Source organism: Macrotis lagotis, chromosome 8 (genome assembly GCF_037893015.1).
Source record: "Macrotis lagotis isolate mMagLag1 chromosome 8, bilby.v1.9.chrom.fasta, whole genome shotgun sequence".
NCBI classification, from domain to species: domain Eukaryota; kingdom Metazoa; phylum Chordata; class Mammalia; order Peramelemorphia; family Peramelidae; genus Macrotis; species Macrotis lagotis.
In genome coordinates, this window is record NC_133665.1 from 120,289,492 (window position 1) to 120,302,266 (window position 12,775).

Here is a 12,775-nt window from a genome sequence, read left to right on the forward strand (position 1 = left end):
GGCTTCAAATATTTTTATTTATTATTATTTAAATTTGTACATTTATCAAGCATTTATTAATGCCTACTTGGCCTACCTACCATAATAGACTTAAGTGTGATAGATATAAACAAAAAGTAAAAACTCCTCACCCTCAAGGAGCAGGGATAAGTATGGTGTAAAAAGAAATGAATAGGACATAATTTTTAGGGGGGGGGTGCTAACAACTGGAGAGATCAGGGAAGGTCAATGTTAGAGGCGATACCAGAAGGGAATCTCAAAGGCAACTAGGGATGCCAAGAGGTATAGAGGAGGGGATATGTTTCAGGCACAGAAGTGGGAGATATCAGACTGCTGCTGAGTATGGGAAATAGCAAGTAGGTGACTTTTCCTGGAGTGTTTTATTAGGGGGAGTGCACAAGAGGGGATAATGTGAAATATGTCTGGAAAGCTAGTTTGAACCAGATTGAGAAGGGTTTAACCATCAGGTGTTGGAATCAGCTATCATCTTTGAGACAACAGGAAGCTTTTTGAGCAGCGGAGTGATATGGCCACACCTGTGCTTTAGGGATAGCTGCACCCTCAAAACAAAAATTAAGAAACGGGAGTCATGGAAATTCACACAATATAGCAACTTAATTTGTTTTATTTGTGGCACTAACAGTCAGATAATACAGACAGTTGCAGATAAAAGCAATTGGCTGAATGCTCTCCTCATTTTGGAAAGTTAGTGACAAGTGTAGCTCTGACAAGTTTAAGCATGAAAGACAAGGTTTCCATTTTGGATGCTTCTCAGAGCTCATAAAAAAAATACAGATTTTTTTTTTTCTAGTTCCTTCCCCCCCCCAAGATGATATAGATAACAAGAAAAGAAGTCATGATTACTATTTATCTTTTAAAGTTATTTCAATTTAACAAAATATTTTAAGGATATATATAAATATATATGTACACAGAAACTACAAGAGTAGTTAAACTTTGTTATAAATACTGGTGACACCAAACAGGATACTACAAGAAGATTTATATTACAAAGATGGGGAAGGCAGAGATCCTGGAGTGCCGGTTGAAAGATACAAGCCTGAGTCCCCAATCATGAACCATTAAGCACAATTTTCAAAGTCATTTTCTAAACCAATCCAATCTCTGCAACATGTAAAATACATGATTTCCCTCTCAGAGGGTCTTATGGAAATTCCTTGGGGTCAGTAGGCAGCTCTATAGTTTGTAGCTTATACTTCATATCCCCACATGTGACAAACTTCAGAGACAACCTAGCCTATGGTCACTAAAGACTGCTTCCCGGTCATTCTGAGGATTTGAAACTCTCTACCTCTCCAGTGCCTCACAGCATAGATCCTATTGGGAATGAAAGAGTTTGATAAATATCATGGGATTGTGATAATTTGTTTAAAGAAAAACAGTGGGTCAGATGCTGATTCAGGCAATACTATGGAATTATGCCCCCCACACCAATCTATGCAAAGGCAAGAATCAGACAATTTTAGCTTTGAAAAAGTCACCACGCCCTTTTAAAAATTCCTTCCAAGACATAGGTCCTGGGTCTTTACTTTCCAACAGCATTTAACTGGTCACTGACCCTTTTATCTCCTGCTTGCAGATTTCAAATGAGTAGATGTTTTTCGAACAGCTGTATACGGTAAAAAGGCTTGGCGGCGGTTTGTAATCAGTGGAGGACAAAGACCTCTTTTCCATTTTGCCCAAATGGATAATTAAGTGTTAGTGCTGTAGTGCTGGGCTACACAATATTTATATTTTTATTAACCTGCCAACAAGAATAGTTTATTGGCAACCTTAAATATTCAGAGGCAGAACACATTTCCTTGGCACACAGGCTGGGCAGCAAAAAGTATTTTTTCCCTTTGAACCATTATACAGGAACATGCTGAAAATTAACTACATATATTTTGGCCTATAGACAAGAAAGTAATACCGACTTGTGATGTTCTTTGCCGCTCCAAGTCCTTGAATGATGATTATGGGTGTGTTACGGGGTTAGCTTTTGCAATTATCTGTTCTTTATACACTATTCAAACAAGCAATGGGACCTGCAATGAAGAAAAATATATATACTGCCATTAAAGTATTTCAAACCAAAATACAGATCTTATTTTATTAAAGGGATAGATGCTTTAGGCAAAATTAAAGTCACCCTAGAGAAAATATGATCTATTCTGGAAAACAAGGAGGGGAGACTGTTTGGGGTAGGGGAGGGAGGGAGGGAGAGAGAGAGAGAGAGAGAGAGAGAGAGAGAGAGAGAGAGAGAGAGAGAGAGAGAGAGAGAATGAGAACGAACGAGAACTAGAGATCTGAGAGTAAGAAATCCTGGGCTTGGGTGCTGACTGGCTCTGTGTGATCTTGAATTAATCAACCTCTCTGGATTTCAGTTTCCTAAATTGTAAAATAAGTAATAATTGATAAGTAAAGAGAATAGAAATGTCATACAGTGGAAAGAACACAAGATTTGGAGTTAGGAGACCTGAGTTGGAATGAAGCTCTGTCACCTGTGTGGCCTCAAGCAAACTGCTATCAATTAATAACCTGAGCTTGGTTCTAGGGACACAAAATGGAATAGTCCCTGTCCTCAAGGGTCTTACAGTTTAGTGGGAAAGAAAACCCCTCTCCCTCTGTCTTTCCCTGTCTCTCTCTCCCTTCCTCCCTCCAAACCATACCCAGGAGATCAGGGGTAGACAGCTGGGGGGAGGGACCAGGAAAGCCTCATGTTTTCCTCAAGGTGGTACTTGAACTGAGACATGAAGAAAAGGCAGAGGTGAGGCTTGTATGTTGGTGCTGAGACGGGAAGCTGAATTTGAAGAATAATTGGAAGGGGATGGCTAGGTGGAGTAGTGGATAAAGCACCGGCCCTGGAGTCAGGAGTACCTGGCTTCAAATCTGGTCTCAGACACTAAATAATTACCTAGCTGTGTGGCCTTGGGCAAGCCACTTAACCCCAGGTTGCCTTGCAAAAAAAAAAAAAAAAAGAATAATTGGAGGGTCAATTTGACTGTATATTATGGAACATAGAAAATGTAGTAATGTGTAACAAAGGGCAAGATTCTGGATGGAAGCAGGTTGAGAAAGTTTAAGAGTCCTGCAAATTATTTTTCTTATCTATATAATGAATGAAGAAGGTGGGCTGGAAGGGTTTTAGGTAGATTTTAGCTCTAAAGTCTATGATTTAGTCTACCTTCATTTGTTTTCAAGGATCCAATGTGAAAGGGTTTTGTAAAAAGTAAAGGGCTATACAAATAAAGAGCATTTAAAAAGCCAGAACAAGGCATTGCCCAGAATAAGAGTTAATAGCTGCTTATGAACTGAACCTCCTTCTCATCAGTGTTAATAGATGTTTACTAAATTTTTAGCTTTTAGGTTTCCATTCAATTTGAAGCATCATTCTAGACTTTGAGAATCATAATTTTCAAACCTTATCATCATTGATTCAGCCCTGGACACTCTTCTACACAGTGATCAACTGAGTAGAATTTAGTTTGTGGAAGAATTTAGAGGTCAGATTCCAGGGCTCTTGGTTGCTTTAATAAAGTTAGAAGCTTTCTTTCCAAACCTGTCCACCTCTGCTCCATCAGGGTTATGTTTCTCTAAATCAAAGAAAATTAAATTGGAAAAGAAATTTAGCTCATTTGCTATGAAAACTGCCTACCAGTCTAGACCTGGTTTTGAATAGGAAATAAGATGGATTAGGGGCTGAAAGGAAGTTCCATACCACTAAGGCAGACTTTACTCTTGCAAATACCACTGCTTATTCTGGCCGGAATGTCTGCAGGAGGCTGAGCTTACATTGGGTAAGGCTTCTGTTTGTTGGCATTATGATGACTAGGTCCTTGGAAGGTGGAGGACAGTCTCTCTAACCTCCAAGTCTGGACTGGATTAAATTCCCTAGGCTTAGACCAAGGCAGACTGGAACCTACTGGGGCCCTTTTAGATTGACCCATAAAGATGATAAAAGATTAGAGTCAAATAGAATATCTCAGGTCATTCTAGTCTAAAATAGAAACAGCCTTGTATAGTGAAGCAGTAGCTGAATTTAGAGAAAGGTTTGGATCTGTCCCTTATTGTCTTGTTGTCTGGGGTGTTGGGCAAGTTTACCTCACCTGTCTATGCTTCAGTTTACTCTTCTGTATAATAAAGGAGTTGAGTGAGATGGGTTCTAAGGTCCTTTCTATCCCTATCCTTGTGTCCTATGTATCCTATGTCTCTTCAAACTCCAAATTCTCTGATTTAACCTTTCCTCATGGGCTTCTGTTTATTAGTAAAGATTGAATATCAGAATGCTTTATAAAAAGTAAAGCTCTATACAGATACAAGAATTGTATGGATTTGGTTTCTATGATCCTACAATTCTTCATTTTAAAGTTGAGGAAATGGAGACTCATATAGGAATTAATCTGTCCAAGGTGCCTTCGATCTTTGGCAGCCTGGTAACCAATAATATTTGTATAACTGTAAGGAACCATCTTTTGCCAATCTAAGTTTCTTGGAGCAAATTCCCCAAATAGATGCTAACAGGGAGACTTCAGAAAGTGAAATATAATACTCATAGGATTATAGCTCTAGAGTTGAGAGGGGTTTCATAGGTAATCTAGTCCAATCTCTTTATTTCACAAATAAGTGCAGGGAGTTTAAGGAATTCACCCAAGGTCACAAAGTTTGTACATGTCAAAGGTGGGGTTTAAACCCTAGATTAAGAACTCTAGAATCAGTATTCCTTTCTACTGTCCCCCAGGTTTCAGACGGGACCAAACACAGGTAAGTGCTGGCCTTGGAATCTGGAAGACCTGAGTTCAAATCTCACTCCTGCATTTATTATAGACAAGTAACTTCCATTCAACCTCAGTTTCCTTATCTGTCAAATGGGAATAATACCACCTTTACTTTACTCTTATGAGGTACAAGTGGGTCTTGGTCTCTCTCTCTCTCTCTCTCTCTCTCTCTCCCCCCTCCCACATGCATTTATGTATATATGTATGCATACATGCATACATACACATACAGATTTGGCTAACTTTAAAGCATTATCTAAATTATTATTACCATTGCCATCACCATTACCACCATCATCATCATTACTGTATTAGCAGTATGGCATACAAAGAAATTTAAAAAATACTCTTCTATATACCTTGGAGTAGTTTTGGTGCCGTACTTTAATCAGAGACATGGTCTGACTGCACATACCTAAGTGTTTATCACCTTGCTCCATGACCAGAAAGCATATATGTAAAATGAAGACAGAGAACGGATCTCATCATGATCTTTTGCTCCTTGACCTCCTCTTATACTCTATCTCTCCATCTCATTCAGACTTCACTTGCCCATTTACCTAGCTTGGGTCCTGTGTCTTAAGCTACTAATTTCAATACTATTCTCAGCATTTCTGTTCATTCCAATCTAAGACTCTATGTCCTCTTTTTCACCTCTTCCATTCAAGTCTTAGTATTGCCAAGGAAAACCATAAAACTGTGTTGACTGTATCCATTACAACTAAGTTCAGTTGAACCCTTAATACTATTCTAGAATAACTTTTATTCAATTCTTGTTGATCTCCTAACATATTTATCACAGGACGAAGTTTGAGCTGAGCTTCCAGAATAAGCTTAGTGATATAAAAGGCAGAGGTGAGAAGGGAGTGCATTCCAGTCATGGGAGGAACAAGCCTCACCTTCCTTCCTTTTTCCTTAAAAAAACAATCTCTATCTCTCTCCAAACTCTTCAGCAGACCATATTTCTAAGGTTAATGAGTCCACATGTACTCTTGAGCCCAGTCCTTATGTCTTCTGCTCCTGGATCCTTTTAATTTTTCCCATTTTCTTTTACAACTTCAAATTCTTCTGCCAGCTCCTTCCCCTTTGCCTAAAAATATATTCAACTCTCTTCTATGCTTAAACACACACAGACACAGACTCCCTCTCCCTCATATTTGATGTTCTATTTTCCTTCTCTCTTTACTGCCACACTTCCTGCTTCAATCCATCAATAGCCACTTAAATCCTTTAACCCTTTCCAATTTTAACCCACTATTGCCACAAAGAAACTGCACTTTTAAGTCACTGCTGACCAATGGATTATCAAATCTAAAGGGGAAGGAAAAAGAAAGAGAACATATATTTATAGAAATAAGCATATACATATATAAAAATTTATACTTATATAATTTATATAAATTATATAGCCTACTATGGGCCATTTACTGTGCTAAGTGATTTTTTACACATTTTTCTTCTTTCTTTTTCTCTTGGAAGGGAGATTTTTTCCCAAAACATCTGGCACTGATGAACACATACTTTGTCTCCCAATACATGTCCTGTTTCTCTTCCCTCTTGGCAGTGACTTTTTTGTTTCCTTCTTGACTTCTAGCTTGCTGTTCAATCTTCCTGTTTTAAGCCTCTCCCATTACAATCCACTCTCCATTCAGCTGTCAAGGTAATTTCCCTAACACACAAGTCTGATTCTATCACCCCGCTCACCAATAAACTCCAGAGGCTCCCTATGATCTTGAAGTTCACATATGTTACCTTCTGTTTAGCTTTCACAGTTCATCATAACTTATTCTCTTTCTATTTTTTCCAGTCTTTCCACACTTTACTCCCCTCCACAAACTCTGATTCAGTGGCAAAGTCCTGTTGCTGTCCCTCGTATAAGATACTTGACCTCCCAATGCTGGAGTGTTTTTACTGGCTGTGTTCCATGCCTAGAAAATTCTTTCTATTTCTGCCTCCTTGATTCCTTTAGGTCCTAGCTAAAGTCTCCCCCTCCTACAAGAAATCTTTCCTGGTCATCTTCCTTCTTTGTGCCTTCCCTTTAAGATTACCTTCAATCTAACTTGTATTCATTTTCATGAATGTAGTTGTTTGTCTCCAGGCAGCTAGGTGGCTCTGTGAATCGAGCACTGAGTGTGGCAGCAAGAAGAACTGAGTTCAAATCTAGCCGTATGATACAGAGCAAGTCACTTAACCTCTACTCTCCTTACTCCTCTGTAGAAGAAAATGGCAAATCACTCCAAGTATCTTTGCCAAGAAAACCCCATAGAATAGGGTCCCATAGGGTCATGAAGAGTCAGACCTAAGTGAATGAATGAACAACTTGTTTGTATGATGTTTCCTCCATTAGTTTGAACTCCTTGAGAACAGGGACTATCTTTTATCTTTGTTTCATAGAAGAGGATTTATAAATGCTTACTGAGTGACTGATTCCTTTTCTTGTCCCTTAGAAATAAGTGTTCCACAATGTTCTATCCTTAGCCTTCTCTTTCCTGCTAATGGTAATCTTCACAACCTCATCTACTTCCAGATCTCCCAATGAAAATTTCCACATGGAAAAACTCCCAAACTGATGATATCTCCCTCTTCCCCTGAAGTTATTTTGTATTTATGGATCTGTGGTGATGCTTCGAACCAGGAGAATACAAAGACTTTGAGTACAAGTTTTGTTGTGTTTTTTGTTATTGTATCCTCATGCTTGATATAGTGTTGTTTTGTGCATGAATGTGACATATGCACACATACACTCACTCACTTACCCATGGCACTTCATAAATGTTTATTACTGAATGTCCCATGAATGCCTCAAACTCAACCTTTCCAAAACAAAAACCCATTTTCCTCTCATCCCCACAAAACCAGCTCCTCCCTCCTTAATCCCCTACTTCTTCTGTCATGGAGGAAGGGCATTACCATCCTCTCAGTCATCCAGACTTAAAACTTCAGGATAGTCTCTGAGTTTTCCTTTTTCTTAGCTCTCCCCTCCTTTTCTTTTTTCCATTCTCTTAGAGTTGACCCAATTGACAGTCATATTACTTCTTCTTTAAATCACTGTCAAAGTCTCCTAACTCACCATGTCCACCAGACACCTTCCTCTCTAGCTTATCTATATGCTTCAAGATTAATCTTCCATAGAACTAATCATTTCACTGCTCTGCTCAAAATCTTCAATGGCTTTCCAAAAATCTGATGATAAAAATCCAAACTCCCTAATAAGGCATTAACGATTCTTCACCATCTACCTTTGACCCTCCTTTCCAATTTTAACATCTCCAATATCATTTTATCAACGAGTATCTAATACATGCTAAGTACTGGAAAGGTTTTAGTCAAACTGGATGACTTGCTACTCCCTGAATGCTTTCTATGCTCTTTTGATTTTCTTTCTCTGTCTCTCCTCCCCAAAATATAGCACATAGACTTTGCCTACCTAGAACTGGACTTTACACAACAAATCACATATAGTTGTTTTGATTCTATCAAATAAGAAAATAACACTAGCTTGTGATTCTGTTCAAATCCTGCTTCTAATTCTTACTGTATGTGTGACCCCGGATAAGGTGTTGAACATCCTTGGGTCCTACTCTCTTCATCTATAAAATAAGGGGATTGGATGAGATGGCCCCTGAAATTCCTTTCAACCCTAGAGTTATGATCTTAAACATAATTAAAACTGTTAAAACACATAACAGATTGGTGTCTGCAGCTCAGGATCAGTGTCTGGCTAAAGAAAAGATAAAGATAAAGATAAAGAAACTCCCCATTAGGAAATTTCCTACTACTTGCAAGGTCATAGATGATTTGGTCAAAAGCAACCTGTGAATCAAAGAAAAGTATGCCATGGTTCTAAGTCCTGTAGCACTCTTTTTTTTATTATGCAGGGGGCAATAAGGTGTCAGAGGGTGCTAAGAATCCCATCACTTGAAGACTTCTGACAAAACATTAATGTATCTGGAGACAATTAGGTAGCTAAGTGGCATAATGGATAAAATGCTAGGCCTGGAGTCAGGTAGACTCACTCATCTTCCTTAGTTCAAATCTGGCTTCAGACACTTACTAGCCATGTGACCTGGGGCAAGTCATTTAACTCTGTTTGCTTCAATTTCCTCATCTGACAAATAAGCTGGAGAAGCAAAAGACAAAACCCCTCCAGAAAACTCCAACTGGGGTCACAAAGAGTTGGACATGACTGAAATAATTCAACAACAAAACTGGTGGCTTGTAAAATGTGACAACTTTGTGCTTTAGTCAGAAGGGATGTTTATTTAATCACCAAAGGGTTGATCCACTAATGGATAAAACAAATGCTAATATTGACATTTTCAAAAGATATCAAGAAGTTGTATCTGAAAGGTGGGAAGGTTCAAAGGTTTTCCGCAGAAAAGATGATGAGACTGATTTCATTAATTCATTACAGTAGAAAGAGAACTGAATTTGGAGCCAGAGGAAATGGCTGCTTACTATCTTTGTAACCTTTGGCAAATCACCTAATCTTTTTTGGTCTCAGGTTCTTCTCTTTAAAAGGAAGGGATTGAACTTTGGAAAGATGGTCTCTAAAATCCTGTTCGGCTCTAAATTTATGACTGCTATGCTCATGTGCCCACAAGAAACATTTCTTAGGATGCTTGGTCATTACGTTTTGAAGTAATCATGAGAAGCATGAGCAAAAAAGAAACAAAACCCAGACTATGGATATAATTTCTACTCATGCGCCAATATCTATTATAGAGGATAAAGTAGAGAAATTCTAGGAGGGAAGAAGGAACTGGGGGAGATTACTAAATGTGATATTTCTTATAAAATGAGTATTGGATTAGATGGTCTTTGTATTCCCTTCCACCTCTGACATTCAATTCTAAGAAGACATTGACAAGATCCTTCAAAGCTTGTCAACATTTACTTTGATCATCAGTGGAGTCATATAGGACGGCAAAAATATACAGTGGAAATATATGGTTTGAGACTAAGAAATGAAAAAGATCAAAGGCTTCCATTTTCCTCAGAAAATTTTAATGCATTTCTTTTAGAAGAGAGTTGGAAAGGATTGACCATGGCAAGTACCCAATATCATTCCCCAAAATGAAAATGATTATTTTGAAAGACATGAAATAAATGTCTGACAGATTTGTAATGAAATCAGAAAATTCTGTTCCAAGACTTTAAGTGAAGGTATCAGGAGTTGTTTTTTTAAAAATAATTATAGGTGACATACATTCTTTTCAACAACTCAAAGAGAAGTTAAGTATTCAGAAAATGAAGGTGGCCAATAAATGTTAAATGCTGGGAGAGGTCAAGGGATTGAGAAAAGGTCTTGAGATTTGGCAATAGGAGACCTCTGATAATTTTGAAGAGTCATTCCAGTTAAGTGAATTCATTCCCCTCTGGGGGCTGACTCTTTGAACCTTCTTTCCCATGCCACTGAAACCTCCTGACCTTAGCAGTTCATTCTACCTCTGGACTTTTCATGATAGAAGTGACCTCTATTCCTGTGACCCCTTTCTCGGACTAGCTGGTTCCTCTCAGAAATTCCATTTTAAGGGAAATACCCAGGCATTTTCTTCCTTCATTCCCAGGCTCCAACCCTGTCTCTCAGGACTTTCTGTTCCATTCTCCACCCTTGCAGTTTGCACATTCTTTTCTGTGTTGCTTTCCCTGTTAGAATGTAAGTTCCTCAAGGGTAGGGGCTATCTTTCTTAATGCTTATATTTATATTCCCTTCTCCCGTGCTCTCTGTCACATAAAAAATCATTGGCAACTTGAGTGAGGAGTTAAAAATAACAAAGAAATTGAGAACCTGGGAGAGAGGGATAGTTGTGTTCTTCACAAAAATAGGGAAGTTTAGAAGAGGAGTGAGTTTAGAAGAGGATGATGACGTAACTGTGCACCAGGTGACTTTGTGGAAAGAATGTTGGGTCTGAGGTTAGGAAGATCCAAGTTCAGATTTAGACTTGGACTGTCATTATTTATGTGACCCTGAGCAAGTCACTTAACTTATATTTACCTCAAATGGCTCATCTGTAAATGGTGGTGGTGGGGGGTTATCACTACCTACCAGAGTTGTAGTAAATGAGATAATAATTATAAATTACTTAATCCAATTTCTGAAACAAGTAAGATGATATAAATGGCAGCCATCATTATTATTATAATACAATGAAAGTTATGAAGCTCATTACAACTTCTCTGTGTCTACTCATCCTGTAGAACTCATTTTTTTTTTTTCTAAAATATAAAAGCTTACCAGTAGGTAAAGCTTACCAAGGAGTACAGAACCTATCCTGGTGAGGACACCTATTGAAATCACAAGGTATGAGGGCATTTTCCCAATGGCACCTTAGGTACCTAAGTTGTGATAAGATAAAGGAGTGAAAAATCAACCCCAATCTTCAGTAGGATGCGATGCATATCCTTATGCCTTTGGGGTCATTCCAAGCTTCACACTTTGAAGATCACTGGCATAGATTATGACTTGCAGCTGGCTGGCTGTCCAATGAGTTAGTCTTCATTACCTCTATCATAGACAAGTACAACTGGGACCAGAAATGACAGAGAAAATATGTTGGACTCAATTTCAGAAATTGAACTTCCTAGTTTTCTCCTTCTAAAACTCCGACTTTGCTTACCAAAATTGTCCAGGTGATACTGTATGGTGAACACCATAATTTCTGAAGCATCAAAAATTGTGGGCAACTCAGCAAGCAATAGAGAAAAACATGATGGGTTTAAGAAAGCCACAGCCTATTCTAATGACAACTTGTATTCAGGAAATGGCATAAAAGATACCAAGGGACTCTTGAGCAGAAAGGGAGGGGAATGAATTGTGTAGCAAGGGCGGGTAAACAATGAAATGGGCTTTGATATTAAAATAGGTGCAGGAAGGGTGAGTGTAAGAAGTCTCTGGTGTAACTGTTTTTTGCCTTTGAGGGCTCTGTGATCTACCTAGGAGAACCCCCTGCAACTAACTTCCTGTCAAAAAAATTAACTTTACCTTAATAGAAAACAAGAGTACTTTCTAATTCACTAAAAATTCTTTGACCCTGACCAAGAACTGCTGACTTGTATTCCATTTCTGGCATCCCTGGAGAAATCTCTCTTAGGATGTTGAGACACAATATTAATTTAATATTCAGGTGCATGAGAAATGAAGAAAAGAAGAAGGCAAAAGAGCCTTATCTTAGCATGTAAAAATGACTTAAAAGAAGGGAAGCCTTTGACTCAGTTTTTATTTTTTAAGGTCCTGCTCTGTTCAATGTTTGGTTTCCAGGATCTGATTGAAGGCACTGCAGAAGGCAAAATGTTTTATGTAATTTACTGATGACACAAAGTTGGGAAGGGGAGCTAATGTGGTGGATGACCTCAAAACTCAGAAGTATCTTGTCAGACTTGCAGTATGCACCCAACTAAGATTAGGAAATTTAGTAGACATATATACAAAATTGTGAAAACAAACAGTAATTGCACAAATAGAGAATGGGGGAAACTTGGGCTGGCAGCAGTTCATATATAAAAAGGACTAAAGTCCTTATATCCAAATTAAAGGATATAACAGGCTCACTATGAGCCCTATTGATCAGACCACATCGAGGACACTGTATTATTCTGGTCACTACTCATGAAGAGGGACATAGACAAAGTGAATACATCCAGGCAACAATGGCAGGATGATGAAACTTTGTTTTAAGAAAAATTGTGAAAGAGTCTAGCATGGGGGAACAAGGCTAGGAAAAGATAAAATAATTATCTTCAAAAATTTTAAGAGCTATCTTGTGAAAGAGCATTAGTTATAGCTATGTAGCTTCTGATGATCAAATCACAACAAATGGGTGAAAATTACAAGGTCAACTTTTTTTAATAAAATGATAACCCCTTGAAGGCAGAGACTATATCATTTTTGTTTTTGTTTCTGTATTGTGTTGCACTAGGCCTTGAATATGTGCTAAATGATAAATGTCTGTTGAATTATTTGACTTGGATAAAAAATAAAACCTGTTCCAACCAAT

The 12,775-nt window shown here is 38.2% G+C and overlaps 1 protein-coding gene across 17 annotated transcripts in view; it reads right to left on the reverse strand.

Annotated features, from left to right (window-relative positions):
* Positions 1–1,883: 1,883 nt before the first annotated feature.
* Positions 1,884–12,775, reverse strand: part of COBL (cordon-bleu WH2 repeat protein) — a 330,921-nt gene continuing 320,029 nt past the window's right edge. For all 17 annotated transcript variants that reach the window (XM_074198296.1, XM_074198310.1, XM_074198305.1 and 14 more), the window contains one exon: positions 1,884–2,048. In XM_074198296.1, coding sequence (XP_074054397.1) covers positions 2,031–2,048 — 18 coding nt within the window. In that variant the 3' untranslated portion in view covers positions 1,884–2,030. The remainder of the gene's footprint in view (positions 2,049–12,775) is intronic.